We start from the raw sequence: 22,213 nt of genomic DNA, 5'->3' as shown, positions 1-22,213 counted from the left end.
TGGATGGCTACCGTACCTTCTCAGGCAGTGAGCCAGACGACAGGTGCACAGTCGCCTCTGGTCAGAGGGTCTGCACATGGTTCCACATGGACCTCAGCCGCGGCCTCCCAGGCCCGGGTGGACTTACTCACTTCCTCTGTCTTTGTGCCGATTATTCTGATCCACGGTGATTTACAAAAGATGTGACCCCCTCAGACACATCACAAAGAAACAAGGGGATGGGTCCTAGCAGGTCGCTCAGTGGGTTAGAGCATCGATCGTCCTGATATGACGAGGTTGCAGGTTCGATCCCTGGTTAAGGCACATACAAGAAGCAACCAATGATGCATGAGTAGGTGGAATAACAAATCTATTTCTCTCTCTCTCTTTCAAATCAATTTTAAAAAAGAAACAAGGGAAAAAAGTCATGCTGGATGTTAAAGTGGTCGTTTTATGAAGTGATATTGGGAAGCTCTTGACACAGTGTCCGTCACGTGGGAGTGAGCTGGTGTCCTGGTCCTTAGCACCCTCCACTATTCACAGACTCTTATCAGATGATGGCATAGCTTGTCCAGAAATGAGGTCATGATAGGCTTCAAAGAACTGCTTGGGTAACAAGTGGTAATTGCTAAATTTCTGTGTGGCATAGAAATTAAGAGTTAGAAATTCTGTGGGGAAAAATACTGGATGCAGAAAAGACCCAACTTGGGAAAAATGTGGAGGAGAGCCAAGAATAAAGAAATGCTGGGGGTGCGAGGGAGGAGGGATTTTTCAAGTCAAACTCTGAGCACTGTGATATGAGCCTGTGGGTGATTCAGTGGGTTGAGGGGAGGTTGCACGCTTTGTGAAGTTTGGGTGTAGTTGGATTTCTTGTGGAATCTGGTGAAGAGGCTGAGGTCTGTGTTCTGAGGGAAGAGAAGCCAAAAGAGAGGCAGCCGGTGTAGACTGAGGGCACAACTGACGAGGTGTCACATTCCTACCACAGAGGAGGCCCTGGCCGGGGTCAGACCTCTGGGGCAGGCTGTGGGTGATGTGGGAGCCAGGAGGGATATGGGGGTGCAGGCAGTTCATGGTCCCTGCTCCCCGGATCTGGTCCTTTCCTCCCCCGCCCCAGCTCCCGAGCACCTAATTAAGGGCCTTCCAGACCCTCATGACACTATCTCTCGTTTATCAAAAGCTGCTCTCAGAACAGGATCTGAAGGGACCAGCATAAATGAAATGATCAATCAACTTTCCTGAGAGGTATTCGAATTTTTAACAAGGACCAGCACCTGAAGAGGCACTAAGAGGGAATTAATTCTCAGAGTGGAGCTGTGGGTGTCCCCAAGAAAGAGGGGAAGGACCATCATCAGCAAAGTTAGGGCTGTCTGATAATCTCCCTCCTGCCAGCGTTCCCAGGGAAGGAGGTGCTCCATGCTAACAGCCACAGGGGGGACAGGAGATTGTCCAAGGAGATATACTATCAGGATGGAAAATTCATTAAGTATTTACCTGAGGATTCAGGCTCCCTGTTGCTCAGGGTAGGATCACATGGCTTGAAAAGAAGTGGAAGTCGTAACAGAGGTGTTTCTGAGGGGCTGATGCAGTGACTTCTCTGCACAGGTGAGGGGTGCAGCCAGAGTGGCTGGGAAGGGGTGGGGGATGGACAGAAGGAAGGCAGGCTCCAGTGAGTAGAGGTGCCACAGGGCGAGGTCACTGTGATGGGTAGGAGAGAAGGGTTTAGGGTTTTGGGGAAGGAAGAAAGAAGGGGAAACACATTACATCTCTGCCCCTGATGGGGACCCTGGAGTCCTGTCTTCCTGTCTGCTCACCTGTGGGAGGGTGTGAGCCCTGGACACAGGGGACCCACTGTCAACCTCACTAAGCCTCACACCAATGTCTGTCCTCAGGGAGTGAGCAGGAGAAAGGCCCTGGGTGGGCCTTGAGGTCATGAGGGTGTGTCTTCCTCAACTGAGGCTCATAGGGCCAGCTGGACAGCAGGTGGCAGGGTCACCTGGGGGAACCTGGTCTGCAGGGACAGGCTATGCTCAGCAGGTCTCCTCCACAGGGGTTGGGGCTGGCCTGAGATTCGAGGTGCTCACTGAGTGGTAGGTGGGGCACCTTGAGGGTTGACTCATATCCAGCCTGTCTCCTGCTCCCTCCAGCCCACCATCTACAGGAGTTAGGAGCAGCTGAGAGAGGCAGTGATGTCTGCCTGTGCTGGGTGGTCAGCACTGGCCCTTCTCTTCCCTCCCCCCCAGGCAGCATCTCCATCTCTGTGCAGCAGCTGCAGGCAGGTCTGTCATGTGGACACTGGTGGCCCTCCTGCTCCTGGGTGAGTCCGTGAGGAGGCAGGGGGCTTGGGGTGTGTGTGTATGTGAGTGTGTGTGTGTGTGTGTGAGTGTGTGTTTGGGGGATATGCAATCCTCGACTCCAAACAGTTCATTATCTTGGAGGGGGAAATAGGAGGGGCTTTCTCAGAGCTGGGGAAACTGAGGCAGAAGAAAAACAGGGCTGGATTCCTGTGACTCTCTTCTGTGGTGGAGAGAGCCCCTTCCTTTCCTCTCATCTCTGGCATTTTCCTTCCTCCCTTCTTTAATTCCTGTTTTGCAGCTCCGAGCAGTGGACAAGCTGGTGAGTGTGACCCATCCCTCATTCCAATTTTCGGCACCTTCCGCACCAACCCCTGAGTGGCCTGCTTGGGTCTCCCCACTTCTTGGTTGTTCTGGGAGAGTCTTTTCCCCTCCGCCCGCCGCCGTCCTGTGACAGCTTACCCACAGGCACTTAGGCATGTCTACTAACTGTGGGATGGGTTAGTGATGTGGGCTGGGTCGTGGGACCTGAGGTTTTCTGAGATTTCCCAAACTCAGAGCACACATTTGGGTGCCCCACCTTGACCCTCTTTTCCACATGGCCCCTCCCCCACCCTTTCAGCTGCTCTGGAGAAGCCCACTTTGTCTCTGCACCCGCCCTGGACCACCATCTTCAAGGGGGAGCGGGCAACCCTGCGGTGTGATGGGTACCACCCCCTGGTCGTGGAGCTCCGGCCCATCAGCACCCTCTGGTACTTGGGCCACCTGCTGCTTCCCTCTCATGGGAAGAGCATTGAGGTACAGACCCCAGGAGTGTACCGGTGCCAGACGCGGGGAGCGCCGGTCAGTGACCCCGTCCACCTCTCTGTGTCCAATGGTGAGTGTCTGCGGGCGGTGGGGGTGCAGCAGCCGGCTCCTCCGATGATACTGGCACTGGCTGTCCTGTGGGAGGGGACGCTGGGCCACTCCCATTGGGGCAGGAAAAGGGGGGCTATCTTGAATCTTGGGATGGGGTTCATGGCGCTCTGTGAGATATGCAGTAAGGCTTGCCTGTCCCCAAAGGTCCCCTCACCCTCCTGACACAGGGGTGGCAAATAAGCACTCCTGTTTGTTTGTGAGACAAGCTCTGAAGAGCAGAGGCTCTGAAGACCCGGGACACTGGTCAGAGAACTGGTGGGGAGGGGCAAGGAGAGAAAAGGCAGAGCGAAGCAGAGGTGAGGTCCCGGGCAGGCTGTGCAGCTGGGGTTACTCTACATGGGTGCGCCTCTGTGCCTCCCACAGTAAAGCAGGAACAGTAAGAGCATCTACCTCTGGTTGTTGTGAAGATCGAAAATGAATGATGACCTTTTGTTAAAGCAAACAGGCAGCAGCTGACCAGGGCGCTTCGTCAGAAGTCTACTGCAAACGTGCACGTGTGCATTTAGCAGTTAGCTGAGAAACTGGCCCTGGGGATACTTACAGGGTTTAAAACAGAAAGAGAAATAACAGAAATTTGTTCATCAGGGCCCAGAATTGGCTACTTAGTGGGGAATATTACATTATCTGGGCCCCGTAGGCCACAGTTTGTTCAGAATTTAATGATCACTACTCAGTGCTCAGACTGACACACAGACCTCATCCCACTCAGTATTTCTTGGTTGGAAGTGACAGTGGGTCAGGTAAGGTACTGGCCGTGACAGATTGTGGTTACTGCCTGCAGAGCTGAGGGTGCACACAGGGTGTGGCTAGTACCTGCAGAGTTTGTTCTCAGTGTAGAACACCGACAGTGCACCTCGCTCCTTCACGGCCATGCCAGTGTTGGCTGTGAGGATGGTGGTGATGGTAAACATGGGTGCTGTGGGAGATGCCTTGGCAGATGGGGGGCAGGGGAGCTTCCTGGAGGAGATAGGTCTCCATCTAGACCTGCAGGACAAGTGGGCTCCGACGAAATTGAGAGAAGGGGTCTTTCTGGCTGAGGAAGCAGCAGGAACAAGGCTCTGGGCTCCAAGCAGGGCCAGTTTCCCCAGCAGTTCACCTGCAGGGGAGTAGATAGTGGGGAGGTAAAGGAGACTGGGGCAGAGGGCAGGTAAGCAGAGAACTGGCAGGAAGGCCCTAAGCCATCCTGAAGAGGTGAGCCTGGATCCTGAAAGGCATTTCTCTTTGAGGCTGGAACCAAGGCTCAGTCTCAGGCACCTTCCTCTCCCAGGCTCTCCCGGTGCCTGCAGCTGGTGGGTGTGAGGGGAAGGGGGGCTGCTGCAGGAAGGGGGTGCGGGAAGAGCCGGGGCCCCAGGGCTGTCCCTGGGAGCTGGCCGTCTGTGGTGACTGTCTAGACTGGCTGATTCTGCAAGCGCCCTACGCCGCGGTGTTCGAGGGCGAGCCGCTGGTGCTGCGCTGCCGCGGCTGGTACGACCAGGCGGTGCACAAGCTGCGCTTCTACCAGGACGGCCGCGCCCTGCGCTCCTTCCCCGCCGGCGCCAACTACACGGTGCCGCAGGCGCGCGCGGGCGACAGCGGGCGCTACCAGTGCTCGGGCACCCTGCGCCTCCCGGCCGAGAGCGCGCCCGTGTTCTCCGCCGAGGTGGCCGTCACCGTGCAAGGTAGGCGAGGGCCGGGCCGGGATGCGCAGGGGGCCTGGGGGCTCCGGGCTGGGCACCAGGCAAGGGGCGGAGGGGCCAGGGTCGGGCAGCCGCCAGGCCGCGTGCGCCTTCCTCTCCTGCTTCGCGGTGGAGGCGCCTGACCCGCAGCCTGTGGCGGGCTCTCATCCCCACGCGCAGTGGGGACCCACGCAGGGGGCGGGGGCAAGGGCGAGGGTCACTGTGGCGCCGGGCGCGGCGGGCGCAGCGCCGCCCCTCCAGGCGGGGAGCTGAGCCGGACGTCCCCTCCCCCGCGGGCCCGTTGCCACCTTTCAGGAGCCTTTCCTCCCACCCGCGCTTGGTCCCCTGGCGGGCGAGGCGCCCTCGGGGGGCCCCGGCGGGCGAGCGGGCTCGGGGGGCCCCGGCGGGCGAGCGGGCTCGGGGCCCGGGCGGCGTCCCTGACCCCGCGCGCTCCCGCAGAGCTGTTCCCCGCGCCCGTGCTGAGCGCGGCGGGCCGCGCGGGGGCGGGCGGCGTGGTCCTGCGCTGCGAGACGCGCCTGCACCCGCGGAAGCGCGCGCTGCGGCTGCAGTTCGCCTTCTACAAGCACAGCCGCCCCGTGCGCCGCTTCGACTGGGGCGCCGAGTACCGAGTCCCCGAGCCCGAGGCCGGCGAGCTGCAGGCCCACTGGTGCGAGGCGGCCACCGCCTCCCGCAGCGTGCGGAAGCGCAGCGCCCGGCTGCAGCCCCCGGCGCGCGGTAAGCGCCCCCCGCGCCCGGCCCCCGGAGCGCCGCCCGCCGCCCGCCGCCCGCCGCCCGCCGCGGCCTGGCCCTTCCCCGTGACCAGCCCGACCCCTGCACGCCCACAGGGTCGCCCCCCGACTCGCCCACCACCGCCCGGGGCCCGCAGGCCGCACCCGTGGCGCCCGGGAACAAGCCGGTTTCTTTCCGAAAGCCCCCGCTGTCCACGCCGGGCCCGTCGGTGCCGTCCGTCTCTAACGCCACCTCCGCGGCGCTGCGGGTCGCGCAGGGCAGAGGCCGCGGCGCCGCTCCGGCCGGCTGCGCTCCGCCGGCGCCCCCGGGACGTCCCGCGGGGGCCCTGAAGCCCGAGGTGGACCTGCTGCTCGGGGAAATGCGGCTGCTCAGAGGCCTTCTGAGCCAGGTGATCCTGGAAATGCAGGGCCCGGCCTCCCCGGCGCGCGAGGCAACGCTGGCGACCCCCAGGGCGCGCGGGGCGGAGCGCGCGGGAGCCCCCGAGGCCGGCGCGGCGGGGCGCTGAGGGCGGCGCGGCCGTCCGGGCCTGTCTGTGCCGCCTCCGCCCCGTCCCCTGAGCCCTGCAGAGCCACCTGCTCTGGCCTTCGTGTTGCTGTGGTTTTCAGAGGAACGTAAAGCACGGTGCCCAATCCGATCCCCGCAGCCTGTTGGAGCCACAGGCCCCTCCGCTCGCAGGACTTGGGGAGCGAGGGGGGCGCGGGCTCCGCCGAGGGCCGGGCCGGGCAGTGCGCCCTCAGCCGTCCCGGAGCCCGCCCGGACAGGCTTCCGCACAGGCCGGTTTGGTTACTTCAGGTCCTCGAGGTGCTGATAATTAACTTAATGCTAATTTAAAAAAGACTTTCAGTTCTATTTCTGATGAGTTTATACCCTCAAAATTCTGGGTTCGCTTTAGTTTTGGAGACGTGAAGGTGTCTGCGCGGGTCTCCCCTGTCCGGCCGAGGGCCGCCGCGGCGCTGGCCGCGCTCGCTTCAGCCAGAAATTAAACAAGCGCGACCACCGCATCCAGAAATCTTTTCAAAATTGCTGAGTTCTAGTTCTTAGCAGTTTTTGCTTCCGCGGGAGCCATTCCAACACTAGCACACCTAGACACACGCAGGGTGACTTCGCTCTACCTGAAGGAGAAATCAGGCCAGTCAGGTGCGGGGCCTGTGTCCCCGCAGGGCCTGTCTCAGCAGGCCCCGCGCCTGCCGCCGTCCATGCCCTAGGGCTGGCCCTCGGGGGCCTGTCCTCAGGGGCCGTGCTCAGCGAGCTCCCCCAGAGCTGACAGCAGCCCTGCCCCCCTTCACTTGCACTTGATAGACATCCAGCCACAAACCAATTTCCCGTGTCTTTGTGGGCAATTAGCCAGAAAAACATCAACACCCTTCATTTACCCCTCTCAGTGATACTCAACATGTCACTGCAGAGCCCCCAGACGGGCACCGGGCGGCGGGCACCGGGCGGCGGGCACCCGCTGGAGCTGCAGGGTGTGTCAGTGCTCTGGGAGGTGCCACGGGCTCCGGAGAGGGAAGCGAGTCCCGAGGGACAGGCAGGGGTGTCCGAGGGCAGCTGTGGAAGGACTGAGGAGGCTGCCGTGTTCACCGAGACGCGGAGCGCCCCAGCCTGGGAGGGGTGGGAGAGCTGTGCAGTTATGGGGGCCAGGGGAGTTTCAGGGAGAAGGTGGCAGGACATGATCACCGGCAGTACAAAGGGACCAGAACAAGGGGGTCATGTCTGAATGTCCTCCCATCTGTTGGCTTCTCGGGGTAGGTACTTGGAAGTCTTCTTTCCTGAGGCATCGATGAGCCTTCTTGGAGGAGACGCTCATGTAAACTAGAAAAGAGGAACCAAACAAACTGATCTCGAGGGCACTTGCTTATCCCCAAGAAGGTCCACCCAGGTCCCTGGGGTCCAGTCCTGGGGTCTTGGCTACCAGGGATTTGTGGCTCTGATGTCCAGCTTCACTGGGCAGGTTCATCCCCTTCTGAGGACCTGCTCCCAGCAAGCCCTGCTAGGCTGGCACCACTCTACACCTTCCTCCTGACTCTGTTCACCCCCAGGCTCTAGCCGCCTCTGATCCAGACAGGAGAGGACTAGCATTAGCACCTAGGGGCTTAGCAACCGAAGGATCTCAAGGCATAAAAAGATCAGTTGGTCATTTTGTGAGACAGCAAAAAAGTGAGCTAAACCCTCACAAGAGAGCTAGTAGGGCTGTCTCTCTAACATCCTTCCTGGCAGCCAGCTGTCTCCAGTTAGAACTGGAGAGGTGGGGCGGGGAACAATAGGACTGATGGGTGATAATGACAATCACTCATGACCCAGCTTTTCTATGAGTGTGGGGGGTAGATATTGACTTTCATGTCCTCTCGACCTCACTGTCGTCAAGCATATCCCGTGGCCTCCCAGGAAGGCGACACAGAGGAGATATCAGGCAACCTGCTGACCATGCTCCTCTGCGGGAAAAGCCCTCATCCACCTTCAGACTGAGGTCCCAACTTGCACTTAGGAAACCGAAGGCCAGGCAAGCCTGGGCTCATTCCCAAGCAGCAAGGGTGGCCTCAGAATGCTGAGGACCTGGGAGAAAGCTGCTTCTGTCTGGTTCTCTAATCAGCTCTGTGTCTCAGACCCCAAACCTGAGGGTGTCCATTCCAGATGGCAGACAAGGGAGCCAATGTCCTTCATCAGAGAGCAGAAAAGGGCCTGCAAGTCCCTTTTCTTGGTGTCAGCCTCACTCTCCCATTCTGTGCTCCCTAAGCCTCAGTTTCTCCTCTAGACTTTATGGAAAGAGGGAGCTCTTTGGGTTCCACACTTAGGACTTTCTCCCTAGGGCATCACATCAGTCCTCTAGGGATAAAGCCCAAGCTCCCTCTCCTGGCACACAGAGCCCACTCACCCCCAGCTGCAGCCATGCCTGCCACCTGCTCAGCCCAGCGCACCAGGCCCATTAATGCCTCCCTGTCTGCTCCTGTAGGGGGCACATGGGCCTCCTGAACCCAAGCTTCCTCATGTGCAGAAGGTGGAAGGACAGACACATCAGCAGATCCTCTCTTTACTAGAGGGTTTAGGATGGAGGATTCGAGGTGCTTCAAAGCACAGAGGAGTTCTGAACATAGAGGTTCAGAAATCTCTTCCTGTAGAGGTGACATCTGCCAGGCCCTATTGATGTTCCTAAATGTTTCCTGTTTTAAATTGTGCTGCAATGACTATCCTCACCCCTACATCCCTATGCACATATTTGTGTATATCTGTGGGATAAGCTCCTAGAAGTCGAATTGCTGGATCAAAGGATGTAAATTTTTTTGATTTTAATAGATATTGTCAAATTATCCCTTACAGAGATTTCCCAGTGTGCACTTCCACTAATTCTGCATGAGAGAGCTTCCCCTCCTGGGGAGAACCATCATCACTTTTATTTCTTAATTAGACCCAGTGAACCTCCGGGCACTTTATGCACTGCTGAGTACCCCCCCCCCCCCGTGGGTCCTGATGGTATGACGACCTCGAACAGGCAGCCGCCCCACGCGGTCCCAGGCAGTGCCCCTGCTGGGACGCTCCCCAGCCTCTGAGCTCCTGCCCCCTGGTCTCCAGTTAACCAGGGAAACGCACTCCTGACCGCACTTCCTTATTAAACAGGACTTCCTCCGAGTGGAGCTCTTCATCTAAACCGGATTATCCCAGGTCTTCATCAAATTTCTGTTAAATGTACTTCGGTTCTCCGGTGTTGGTTTAGTTTTTCCCTCAGTCACGACGCCTGCAAAGACCATTGTCTCATAATAATAGTTGTATACCCCTGGCTCAGCCAACATCGAAGGATAAAGAGTTGGTACCATTTAGTTTAGTCTTTTTCAGTTCAGAGGAGCCAATCTCATTCCAGTGATGTGAGATGACCATTGTCCCATCTCTCAACAGTAAGCATGTCCCTAAGGTAAGTCTCCTTGGACCTGGAGGTGGGAGAGTGTGGAGGTTTAGACCCTGGCCCAGGGGTCAGTAGACTTGGGTTCATGTGTCACTTCTGTGACTTACCAGTTGTGTAGCCTTGGGCAGGACACCTTGGCTCTGAAGCTATTTCCTTGTTGTAGGACTACAGGAAACCCCGAGAAAGAAAAAGCATGACCAAGTGATCACACAATGCCTTTCTGGCTTAATTATAAATAGAATTCTTAAAAATCCTAACTCAGCCCTCCATGTGCATAAAAGGGGAAACACAAGGGAAATAAACTGGGTACGATTTTCCCCGAGCGTGTTCGCCGTCAGAGCCTGGCTTTTTGAATCACTTCTGCTCAGGTTTGTGCATTCAGGCCTTTCCCCTCTTGTGACGTCTCTTTCCCACGGAGGGCATTAGTGACGCAGTGTTTCTTAGAAGAAGCCGTGCTAAGACTGACAGCCGTGCAGCTGGCCTTGCAGTCACCCGGAGCTGGCTTGCTCTGCTTCAGGATGCTGCTAGATGGGCCCGGCCCGCCCCACCTCTGCCCACAGACTACAACGGTTGCTGTTGTCTCTAGAAATCTCTTCCCAGCTGCCCACACCCATTCTGTAAATTTGATGCTGGCACTTTAAGGTTCCTGCTTATTAAGCAATAAAAACTATAACAAGACAGCAATTAATGATAAGAGCGTAGAGATCACAGAGGTGTTAAAACGTAGTTTAAAAAATATGTCTTAGCATTAATAAAATACAAAATGCAAATCTGGGACAGCAAATTTCAAAATGTCTAAAGAAAAAGTTACGTGTGACCCTGCAGGTAGCAGAGACTAAGGTGGAGGTCTTTCAGGTGGACTGGAGGTTCTCAAAAATCCAAAGGGGCTTCAAACGCTGTTTACTTCAACCGTAGGCCACTTCTAGAGACTTACCTCAGAGGACAGCCCGCTCTGTCTCTGGACGGCTCTGGAAATCGGAAAGTTCCTTATACATATTAAGCAAAATGATTTCATTATAACTTCTGCTCCCTGCACCTCCTAGATTTACACAAACAAATCTAATTCCTGGTCCTCTCGTCAGCCCTTTGGATAAATGTAAAGACACCACTTAGGTCACACTTAGGTTTCCTTAAAGACAGACTTCACTTTTAACTGTTTTTTTAGAGTTTTCACCTGTTCTCATTTCGAGTTCCTCCTCCATGCAGGCTTCTCATCTCCAGTAGCTCTGTGTTTGGCTGAAATGTGGGACCCATACTCACTGTTACTCCTCAGAGGCAGAAAGGCAGGGTTTTATTTTAATTTTTCACAATTAAGCAATTGTACTTGTGCCCTAATCCAAATTACTAAAACAAACAAACAAACAAACAAAGTTGAAAAAACAAATTAAGGAAATTTGGGTGATGATTCTGTCTCACTGGAGAACTCTCTTGATTGCCACTGGCCAATTTTTCACCTTTTGAGTGCAACTGCTTAACCAGTTACCAACCTAACTCAATTGCTCTAGAGTATCCAGCCCATATGCCCTACCTTGTCCACAGGAGATCCGTCCTGCGGAAGTAGGGTTCAGTGTGTATTCCCCTGATCTGCTTGTCTAGTCCTTGCGTGGAAAGAGAAGGGGCCACCGGGACAGGACTACTCTTAGTAAGCTCGTGCTGCCCCCTGGTGGACGCTTCTGCTTCTTATATTAGACACAATTGACATGTAACATTAGTTTCAGGTGAAACAATTCAATATTTATATATATTGCAAAATGATCACATTAAGTCTAGTTAACATCCATCACCACACAGTTACAAAATTCTTTTCTTGTGATGAGAACTTTTAAGATCCACTCTCCATAGAACTTTCAAGTATACAAGACAGGATTAACTATAGTCAACACATGGTTAAGATATAGTTACTAAAACTGCTGCTTTTTATAAGTGCCCACAAGTCACTCCTGCAGTAACCTGCTCTGGAATATCGTTTCCGGCTGGAGGTAACCTTACTGGTTTGATAGCCTGAAGGTATAGAAGCAGCTGGGCTCATCCACTTAGAACCCTGTGTCCCCACGAAGGGACTTGGAGACCCTCTGTGAAAGGGGCTGTGGAAACATGAGGCCTGTGAGGGGCCTGTAGGAGCCACTTCCTTCCCAGGGGCTGCAACTCTGCGTGGCCACTGTTAGGGCTGGACTGTGGCCGGCACGGCTGAACTCATGTCCTGGGACAGCTTGTGAAGTCTCTTTGGCTAGATATGTTAGGCACATTTAGTGAAACCATCTTGTGTCGTGGGCCTCACGGCTGTGTCTCACCTCACTTGACCCCCCCATGCTTCCAGGCTTTTCCCCAGTCTCCTTCGCCTGTGGGAAAGACCAGCTCAAATGCACCTTCTGGGAGAATTTTCCCGGTTTCCTCCAGTCAAAATGGAATTATTTTTTTGTCTGAGCCCCAGCATTTTGTTTGTACTGTCAGTTTAACACATGGCTTACGTAGATACCCCTGTCTACATGGTGGAAACTTGCCCTTCGTCTTATTTGTATCCCAGTGCTGAGCAAGGACTAATAAACTGAGGTAAAAATCATGGGGTGGGGAGGTTGTTAAATAATTTTCGAAAATGTATTGCCTTGGGGCCATATTAAAGCACTTCTACGGAACATTCAAAGCTAGTTTTTTCTTCTTTTGGGGGGCAGTTTCCTCCTGCCAACTCAAATGTTGGTAAGTAGCCTACGCAACTCTGTTTTCAGTCTGGAGGTGGGGGACACGTGAATTACTGGTAGGAGTAAATACAGAAACAGTTTTTGGAAGAGGCGAGAGAGCAAAGGTGAGACACTTAGAAGAAGCAGCGCATTTGGTGGTAAGGACAAAGCAGCTTTTTGAAGGGTTTGGAAATATTCTGCATGCTGAGCAAAGGTTTACAGGATCTCTGATTTTTACAGTTTAAAGTCCTTCAGGGAATGTCAGAGTAGGCACGGCTCACCTCGTCTTTTCTGGATGGGGACACTGAAGTTCAGAGAACTCACTGACTTGGTCACGTCATACAAGTCACAGATGACAGAACCAAAACCTGAGACCAGTCAGAACTCTTTCCAGTCAGAGCTCACTGGACTGATACCAGCGGCAAAGAGCTCCAAGGGTGCCACGTGACAAAGGCTGGGAGGGGAGCGAGGCCACGGCCACACCCTGTGTGTCTGGGGGGATGGAGGGACGGGGCTCTGCAGCGTGCAACCCTGCGGGGCCTGGGGGGCTCGGCGCGGCCGTGGTCCCCTTTGCTACACTCATCTGACCGTTGATCAGTCTCTCCTTGTGCCAAAAAGGAACTGAGAGCACAACCCGCAAATCACAGCCTGTCCCCCTGGGTTTCTCAGAAGGACAGCCACACAACCTGATGACTCTGCAAATGTTGGGGGCCACAGTTGGGGGTCAGGCAGGGGAGTCATTGAGTCAGTTGGCCAAGCTGTCCCTACACAACAAAAGTGGCCCAAGTCTATTCAGTCATCTCTGTGGAGCTGAGGTTATTCCCTCAGAATCTTGACAACAGGTACCTTCTCCAGGGAGGACACCTCTTTACAGGGACAGACTCTGAACCAAACCGGACTCAGGGATGTGGCCGCAGCAGCACAGGTGATTAGGGTGACTTTCCCTTGTTCTCATGAGCACTGGATTCCCAGGCTCAGTGGCTCCTCTACTCCACAGCTTCCTCAGGAGCATCCCTCTCTCACCCCTCCCTCACCCCCCACCCCTAACCTCCATTCAGGCTCCGCGCTGTCCCCTCCCAGCTGCTCCCCATGCAGAGGCTCAGCTTGGGATGACTTTCTCCCACAAATAGGACATGTTGATAAGTTAATTCTTACTAGAACTCTGCAATGTGGTCACACTCAGTCCTATTTTGCAGATGAAGAAACTGAGACTTAGAGAAATCATACAGTGTTCTAAAGGCACATGGTCACACGTCGGGAAGTGCCAGGGCCAGAAGCAGCTTTGCATTCAGACCTAGGTTTTCTCTGGCTTCAGACTGTGCCCTTCGAGACAAATTGGAACTCACCGCTATCTAAGGCACTCGCCTTCTACTCACAAACACAAACACAGACAAAATTATAGGATTATGTTATTGTTGTTCATTTATATAATTTTAATTTGGAGGCCTCAAAGTATGTTTCATGTGTATCTTCATAAGTGTCCTAGAGCTTAACTCCCAAACATTTACTGATGACTAATTGGGTGTAGGAGGGCCGGGCAACATGCTGGGAACAGAAAGAGGAACTTGTGGCCGTGATGGGGAGGTGATGGGGCAGAGGAGGGGTAATTTCCTTGCTTACTTCTCAGCAAATATTTTGAAAGATGGAAATGAACATCAAAATTATACATGTGACTACAGCCAAAAGTCTTTGAAGGATCTGAAGCATCGGAAGTCTGGGAGATGTTCAGGTCCTGTTACATAAAAATGGGTGTCTTCTCGAAATGCAAACTACCGCATACTTGATGATCTCTTAGCAATTACAAGAATTTTTATTTAACCCATATTTATCAATGAAAGGTTAACGTGATGGTGTGCGGGCAGCTAAAAAGCCATCTCAGGCGAGAGGATAAAAAATACTTAATTTATTAAAATGGGATGGGGATATCCAGGATACCCAAAGGGAAGGCTACACAGCACTGAGCCAAAGGGCACTGGGTCCATGACAGCAGCAAAGTACACTTGGGGCAGTGAGACAAGAAAGAACATAGAAGCCGCAACAGGAGAGCCTGGCTGGGCTGCTCTGGTTCCCTGTGAGGTCAGAGAGAAGGGGCCTTGGAGACAGTTTCCGGGGATAAGCCTGGAAGAGCTGCCACTGCCCATTACTCCCCTGGCTGCAAGTCTCATGGGGTCCCCTCGGAGGAATGGAGATGGCGCTGGCGTGCTTCCCTGGTGGGGAGCTCGTGCTCGGTCCTTTGTCCTGAGTGTATTTATCTCTTTCTTGGAGGAGGGACTCTTAGGGGAGGCCTCAGGGGAGGGTCTCAATAGAATATTCATCAGCTTTCCAGGTGTGTTCTTTCAGGGTCATGGTCTCCACTGACTGGTCAGTGCCAGGGCAGGGGGTCATTAGTCAATATGTCTGGTTTTGCTGCTTTTCTGTACCTGGAGCCAAAGCACAGCTAAGGCCTGGATGTTTAGAGAAGAAAGGTCAGGGGGTCCAAACTGCAAGACCATCAATATGCTGGGGGAGGATAGGTTACCCTGGGCACAAGGTTCTTGTTTTCCCAGTTTTGCCCCTTGCTAGGCATCCGGGGCTTCCTGCCCTGGTGAGTCTCCATACAAGGTTTCTGTACCTGGCCACCTAACAGTCAAGGTTGAAGGTTTGCTGGTGATAAAGTGAACAGATCAAGCGTGCCTGTGTGTGTGCCTGAGTGTGTGCCTGTGTGTGCCTGAGTGTGCCTGTGTGTGTGCGTGTGCGCCTGTGCCTGTGTGCCTTGTGCGCGTGTGCCTTGTGTGTGTGCCTGTGTGCGTGTGCCTGTGTGTGTGTGCCTGTGTGTGCGTGCCTGTGCCTGTGTGCGTGTGCCTGTGTGCGTGTGCCTGTGTGTGCGTGCGTGCGTGTGCCTGTGTGCGTGTGCCTGTGTGTGTGCGCCTGTGTGCCTTGTGCGTGTGCCTGTGTGCATGTGCCTGTGTGTGCGTGCATGCGTGTGCCTGTGTGCGTGTGCCTGTGTGTGCGTGCGTGCGTGTGCCTGTGTGCGTGTGCCTGTGTGCGTGTGCCTGTGTGTGTGCGCCTGTGTGCCTTGTGCGTGTGCCTGTGCGTGTGCGCCTGTGTGCCTGTGTGTGTATGTGCCTGTGTGCGTGCCTGTGTGCCTTGTGCGTGTGCCTGTGTGTGTGTGTGTGTGTGTGTGTACCAACTCAGGGACAGAGAGCCCCTCTTCTCTTCTTGATAGGAAGCAACCCAGACCCCTCTCAACACAGCGATTCCTTTCCTAGACCCCACCTGCCTGTCTTACAGGCTCCCACATTCATTTGCCCTATTTCAAGAGAGGTGCAGAAAATACATCTCCTGGGAGGGCCTGTGGTGCCACCTACAGGCCGAGAGCACAAACACCGGAACTGGAGAGGACGCCCCGCCCTCCGGGGGGTTCTGCTCCCGGTTCGGACGGTCCGTGCGGGGCTGGCGGGTGCCTCCTCTCGTCCTCCACGGGGCTCTGAGGGTCCGCAGGAGACTTGCAACCAGGGAGCAGCTCGTCCCAGGCAGCCCCTGAACCCTTTTCCAAGAACCCTCCTTTTACCTCTGTAACTTGTTCCCTGAGTCCACGCAACCCCTCCTGGCTCCCCCCGTGGCTGTGGTCTTGCCTCTTCCATCTGAAGCCTTTCCCGTTTCATTGTCCCGGCTTTAATAAACGTCCTCGCGAAATCACCGGACTCCTCCTGCATTCTTTCCTGCGGGAAGGCAGGAGCCCGCACCCTGCAGGCCGTGCAGGGCCCGCCGGCCTGGGTGCGGGCGCGCCTCGCGCCCCCGTTCGTCCCAGGCCCCTCTGCCTCCCGTCTGCAGCTCCTCCCTCGCTCCCAGTGCTTCCCCGCACTATTGAAAAGGTTCAAGTCTTTCCAGTTAGAAAAAAAAGAAAAAGGAACCCGTCCTTCAACTCCAGGTTTCCATCTTTCTTGAAAAGACACCAGATTAATACCTTAAAAAACAGAACAGTAGGCAGCAACAAAAAAGGACTCACACGCCCATAAAACGCTGGGCAAAAGGGGGAAAAGAAAAGGAAAAATAGTCACGAGAAAGGAACTACAAACACGTGACTTCGTGAGCGTTGGAAGAAACGTTTTACTTCAAATGCATAAAATTATGCAGCTGGTCCGGTGGCGGCACCGTCGTTTGCAGTCCGACTTCAGCGCCCGTGCGACAGCCCAGAAGGACCGCGCGGCCGCGGACCTGGAGCCCGGGGCTCGCGCTCCGCGCGGACCGGGGCGGGCGGACACGGGCGGAAAGGCGGCTCCGAAAGGCTGGGGCGGGAGCAGCGCTGCCCCCGAGCGCGCACCTTCCGTAGTCGGCCGGGCCCTCCGAGGGCGCTGCCGCGCAGCTCGGGCGGCGGCCGGCGGAGGCCGCTCTAGCCGGCCCACTCGGTGGCGGGCGCCGCGCTCCGGGCGCCGCCATGCTGCGCGCCGGGGTCCGAGATGCTGCAGGTGCGGCCCGGGCTGTACCTGGGCGGCGCCGCGGCGGCAGCGGAGCCGGGCTGCCTGAGGGCGGTGGGCATCGCGGCCGTACTGACGGTGGACGCGGAGGAGCCCGACTTCCAGGCGGAGGGCCTGCGGCGGCTCTTCGTGCGGGCGCTCGACGAGCCCGAGACCGACCTGCTGAGCCACCTGGACCGCTGCGTGGCCTTCGTCGGCCAGGCCCGCGCCGAGGGCCGCGCGGTGCTGGTGCACTGGTGAGAGGCCGCGCGGCCGCGGTTCCGCTCGCAGCTTCGGGGAGGCGGCGCGGAGCGAGAGCGGGGTGCGGTTGAGAGCGGCGGCGAGGCCGCCGTGACCGAGCGCGGGCGGGACGCCCTCGGGGGCGACTGCGTGCGCGCGCGCGTCGGGGCGCGGCGTGGGGGGAGGCGGTCGGGACTCGCGGAGTCCCCAGGCTGTCGCAGTGGAGAAAGACGGGAAAATCGTGCTGGGCGGCGGGATTCCTAAGCGGTCCCGCTCGGCCGGGTTGCGGTGGAATAACCGCATTTAGGTTCATTGAGCCAGTACAGCAGGTAGTGATAATAGGAAAGAGGTCTGAGACCAGATCTCCGGGGCCCTGCATGCCGAGAGCAAAGGAGCTGGGGGTGGTTCAGAAGCCGTTAGAAAAAGAATACTGTAATTATATTTGGGTATGTAATACACTCACATGGTTTGGAATTCAAAAGGAATAAGGAGATAAAGGAATAATTTTTTGCACATGGGTAGTGTTTTAGAGGCAAAGAGTTGGAAGCAGACAAGTGGAGCTGAACCTGACCATTAAGAGAAAGGTGGAGTTTTGTTTGCATATCTGTTTAATTGTTGCTATTCACTATTTTATTTTAAGTCATGCAGGAGTCAGTCGAAGTGTGGCTGTAATGACTGCTTTTCTGATGAAGACTGACCAACTTACCTTTGAAAAAGCCTATGAAAACCTCCAGACTATGAAACCAGAGGCCAAGTGAGTTCTTTGCTAGAGTAATTATTCTGCTTTTGTGGTGTGATTTTATTTATTTAAAGAAAACGTAACTTTGTATTTGTTTGTCTTTACAGGATGAATGAGGGGTTTGAGTGGCAACTGAAATTATATCAGTCCATGGGGTGCAAAGTAGATACCTCTAGTGCAGTTTATAAGCAGTATCGTTTAAGAAAGGTTACAGAAAAGTATCCAGGTAAGTAATAATTGCTAGTACGTATTGGGACCTTTCTGGATGCTGTACACTCTGACACTAAACACTTCAGGTACATTATCTCACTTTCCCAGCAATCTCTTGAGACAGATCCTTTTATTTCCTTTTGAAACTGCTTAGCAAGAAATAGCTTTTTCAAGGTCACATAGCTTATGAGTGGTGGTGGACTGGTTATTGAAATCAGGCAGTCTCTGCCCAGAACCCAAGGGCTCTCCTGCCTCATCCTGCTTTTTCAACACTGGATGCCCCTCCCTCCCTCCCTCCCTCCCTCCCTCCCTCCCTCCCTCCCTTCCTTCCTCTCTCTCTCCCCTCTCTCCTTCCTTTCCCCCTTCCCCCCTTCCCCCCTTCCCCCCTTCCCCCCTTCCCCTCTTCCCCTCTTCCTCTCTTCCCCTCTTCCCCTCCTTCCCCTCTTCCCCTCCCTTCCTACCTTCCTTCCTTCCTGTTGCCTCAATTTGACATTAACTGAATTTTGTCTGAAAATGCAGAGAGTTGATTTCAACCAATGGATACATTTTCCTTGTCATGTAGAACTGCAGAACTTACCTCAAGAACTCTTTGCTGTTGATCCAACCATGGTTTCACAGGAATTGAAAGATGAGGTTCTTTACAAATGTAGAAAGTGCAGGTAAAATATTTTCTATTTTCTAGAGATTTTATCTTGTCTCAGCAGCTGAAAACCACTGGAAATTTCAGTTTCTTAAATCTCTGTAGGGAGAATTTGATTTGGTTGACTACAGAAATTTTGAATTCAAATCTGCTTTCAAGAATGTAAATTCTTAGTAGTAAAAGCAATTAGGTTACTTGTAGAGACTATTGAAAATTAAAGTAGCATAATCAGTGCTATATTATTTTGCCCTTTAAGAAATACTGCACATTTCATCTATTTTTTTCTGTTTTCTTTTTTTGCCTCTCACCTGAGGATATTCTTTGCATTGCTTTTTAGAGAGAGTGGAAGGGAGAGATGGTTGGGGAGAGAGCGAGCGAGAAACATCGATGTGAGGGAGACACACTGATTGGTTGCCTCCCACATGAGCCCTGACAGGGGCCAGGGATTGAACCTGCAACCCAGGTACGTGCCCTTGACGGGGAATTGAACCTGAGACCCTTCAGTGCAGGGCGGATGCTCTAACCACCGAACCACACCAGCTGGGGCTATTTTTTTTCATTTTTTTGGAAGTCATTAATATTTTTGTTTGTTTGGGGGGTTGCAGGCGGTCTTTATTTAGAAGTTCTAGCATATTGGATCATAATGAAGGAAGTGGTCCTATAGCCTTTGCCCACAAGAGACTGGCACCATGTCTCATGCCTGTCATGGGGAGTCGGGCTCAGTGCACGTCCTATTTCATTGAACCTGTACAGTGGATGGAACCTGCCTTGCTGGGAGTGATGGATGGACAGGTGACACATTTTATTTTCTAGTCTCATTAAATCACCTATATTTTGTTCTGTCTTGCATTTTAAACCATATTTTGTCTAGTGTTTTATTCCATCTTAACTAATTTCTTTCTGAAGATTTTATCTTTCTAGTGTAGATAAGAATCTATCAAAAATTAAACAAAAACTAGGTGATCTAAAATAGTGAACCACTATGCATGCATGAATTTGGATTTATGGCAGGCCCTTCCCCTTGGGTCTCTCCTAGTGCCCTGTGCCAGAGCAAACTGTGGCCTCAAACCATTGTCTGGCCTCTGCCCGTAGGCCGTAAGCATGGAAGCTGGTTGCACAGTGGAAAAATAAAAAATAGTGAACTACTTTTGGCTGAGAGGTTGTTGGTCTAAGTTAATTCTTTTTAGTGCTATAAATATATTAGAAGAAAATACAGTGGACTTGTTAAGCATTTTTAGATTTACCTATTTTACTGGAGTATTAGTTTGTTTTTAAATAGGAATCTGAAGCCCAACTAGTTAACTGTTAGTTTCAGTTAGTAATAGAACATGAGAATCCTGATATGCTTTCCCCCACCCTTTAGTCATGATTTTAGCTTGAAATCTTAAGTTGCAGCTGATTTAAAAGCCAAAACATATGCCACATCCATGAAACCTGTTTCATGTCTCAAGCTTCACCTTTCTCTTCTCATGCTGGAATTAGTGCGTTCCTCCTCAAGCCTCCCAGGGTACAGTGTGCTTCTTAACACAGCTATTGTAGTAAATTGCTGTCCCATTTTATCTTACTGATTAGATGTGAACTTCTTGAAGTTAGGGGCCATAGATAATTGTTTTGTATAAAAGCTAATGACTGAAGTAGCACATTTGCTTTATTTCAGCTTCTGTGCCCCAAATGCAGTGCTAAGTTGGGTTCTTTCAATTGGTACGGTGAACAGTGCTCCTGTGGTAGATGGATAACACCTGCTTTTCAAGTCCATAAGAATAGAGTGGATGAAATGAAAATGCTTCCGGTTCTGGGATCACAAACGAAAAATGTGAACTTCTGACATTTGATAGCTGGGAAAGAAACTTGTCTGCTGAAACATGCTACTTGTCATTCACATGGAGTGTCTGGTGTTTAGGCTGTTAGCATTTCATTTGAAATGTGAGAAGATGAAATCACCTGATGTGACTTGGACACTGTGTTTAAGTAGAATACTTCATATGGAAATAAAAACTTGTTTTTAAAATTTTTGCTAGAGGGTATGTTTTTTTATTGATTTTAGAGAGAGGGGATGGGAGAGGGAGAGAGTGAGAAACATTGATGTGAGAGAGAAACATCAATCGATTGCCTCCCATACTTGCCCTTGCTGGGACTGAACCTGCAACGCCGTTACGTGCCTTTGACCGGAATCAAACCCAAGACTCCGGTGTGCAGGCAGATGCTCCAACACCTGCCAGCACAGGCAACTTTAATTTTCATCAAGAAAAAATTCTTACTTAATGGTAAAACTTAAAACTTTCACGTTAAAGTTGGGAACAAGTTAAAAAGATGTTTGCTCTTGCCTGTGCCTTCAATACTGTAGTAGCTGTCCTAGCCATTGCCATAAAATGAGGGGAAGAAGTTTAAAACTTAAGGAAAAAGCCTGAACTCACTGATAAATCTCTAAAATCAAGATAATTAGAAATATGTGCCTCTTGAAGTATTCTTGCAAAATTTTGGAAACATAAAAGCAAAAACCACCTAATCAAGCTTCTAGATTCAGTGGGCAGTTTGTAGAAACAAATTGCCATGAAGATACAATCAGCAGAAACACAGTGTGGAAAATTCTGTAGGACAATTGACAGATTCCTGTCTCTAGTGTTTGAGATTTTCCACATTGAAGAATAATTTTTAAAAAGGTTGCAATGTTACATAAAATCAAATTTTATAATGTGTTTGCATACAAGTTTTTCCACATAGAAAATCCTAGAAAATTTCTAGACAAAATATTAGAATCACATAATTCAGCAAGATTCCTTCCTTCCTCCCCCTCCTCTCCCCCTGCCCCCCCTCCCCCCTCCCTCCCTCCCTCTCTCCCTCCCTCCCTTCCTTTTCCTTCCTTCCCCTCCCTCCCTTCCTTTTCCTTCCTTCCCCTTCCTTCCTCCCTCCCTTCCCCTTCCTTCCTCCCTTCCTTCCTCCCTTCCTTCCTCCCTTCCTTCCTTCCTTCCTTCCTTCCTTCCTTCCTTCCTTCCTTCCTTCCTCCCTCCCTCCCTCCCTCCCTCCCTCCCTCCCTCCCTCCCTCCCTCCCTCCCTCCCTCCCTCCCTCCCTCCCTCCCTCCCTCCCTCCCTCCCTTACCAGAGGACACTTCCTCCATTGATTTCCAGAGAAGGAGGGAGGGAGGGAAGCAGAAAGAGACAGAAACACTGATTTTTTTGGATACAGAGTTGCTGTATAAAAATCAATAGTTACTATACCCCAGCAGTAACTGAATTAAAAAAATGTAAAGACTGTAAAACTATGAAAAGAAAAAAACCCTAAAAAAACGTAGTGACCTCAGGATCGGGAAGGATTTCTTTAGCAAGATGCAAATAGCAGAGATCATAAAAAGGGTGGTTAAATGTGACTACCCTGAAATGAAAACCTATAGGACAAAACCCCCATAAACAAAGACAAGTGTCAGCCTAGAAGGTATCTGCAACATTTGTACCAGGTAGAATAAGCTGTCTAAACGTACCCTAAATAGAGAAAATCCAACAGCAAATTTTTAAAAGATAAGAATGGGAAATTCACAGAAGAGGAAATAAGGTTTAATAAACACGAAAAGAGGCATCATGACTTTGTCAGGAAAAGGTAAATTATAGACACACCCTCCACAATGGCAAAAAACTAAAGTCTGTCCATACCTAGCGTTGATGAGAATGCCGAGCAAAGGGAACTCCTGTAAACGTATAATTTGGCAAATACTATTTTTACTCTGACCGGCATATATCTTAGACATGCTGGCATATATGCATAAGAAGACTCATGCAAGAATAAGTTTTGT

General features: G+C 52.7%; 2 protein-coding genes and 1 non-coding gene across 4 annotated transcripts; all 3 read left to right on the top strand.

The window, feature by feature from the left end:
* Window positions 1–2,262: 2,262 nt before the first annotated feature.
* On the top strand, window positions 2,263–6,098 carry FCRLB (Fc receptor like B). Its single transcript, XM_087828221.1, has 6 exons — window positions 2,263–2,293; window positions 2,572–2,592; window positions 2,893–3,147; window positions 4,580–4,846; window positions 5,303–5,578; window positions 5,689–6,098. The coding sequence occupies exons 1-6, from the start codon at window positions 2,263–2,265 to the stop codon at window positions 6,096–6,098; spliced, it is 1,260 nt and encodes a 419-aa protein (XP_087684347.1).
* A 10,504-nt stretch (window positions 6,099–16,602) lies between these two features.
* On the top strand, window positions 16,603–20,436 carry DUSP12 (dual specificity phosphatase 12). Of its 2 annotated transcripts, XM_087827756.1 has the most exons (6): window positions 16,603–16,856; window positions 17,480–17,593; window positions 17,686–17,804; window positions 18,351–18,447; window positions 19,034–19,220; window positions 20,086–20,436. In XM_087827756.1, exons 1-6 carry the CDS (start codon window positions 16,603–16,605, stop codon window positions 20,251–20,253), a joined length of 939 nt encoding a protein of 312 aa, XP_087683882.1. In that variant the 3' UTR covers window positions 20,254–20,436. The 2 variants fall into 2 exon arrangements, 1 of the variants encoding a protein (XP_087683882.1); XR_015716104.1 differs by lacking the exons at window positions 16,603–16,856; window positions 17,480–17,593; window positions 17,686–17,804; window positions 19,034–19,220 and having other exon boundaries at window positions 18,181–18,447; window positions 20,086–20,170.
* Window positions 19,417–19,550, top strand: LOC148090961 (small nucleolar RNA SNORA42/SNORA80 family). Its single transcript, XR_015716140.1, has one exon. It is a non-coding gene; the product is annotated as a small nucleolar RNA SNORA42/SNORA80 family (small nucleolar RNA).
* Window positions 20,437–22,213: the final 1,777 nt, after the last annotated feature.

Source organism: Miniopterus natalensis, chromosome 19, assembly GCF_054644295.1.
Source record: "Miniopterus natalensis isolate mMinNat1 chromosome 19, mMinNat1.hap1, whole genome shotgun sequence".
Classification (NCBI taxonomy): domain Eukaryota; kingdom Metazoa; phylum Chordata; class Mammalia; order Chiroptera; family Miniopteridae; genus Miniopterus; species Miniopterus natalensis.
Note: the sequence above shows the minus strand (reverse complement) of the source record. Positions and strands in the feature narration are given on the sequence as shown.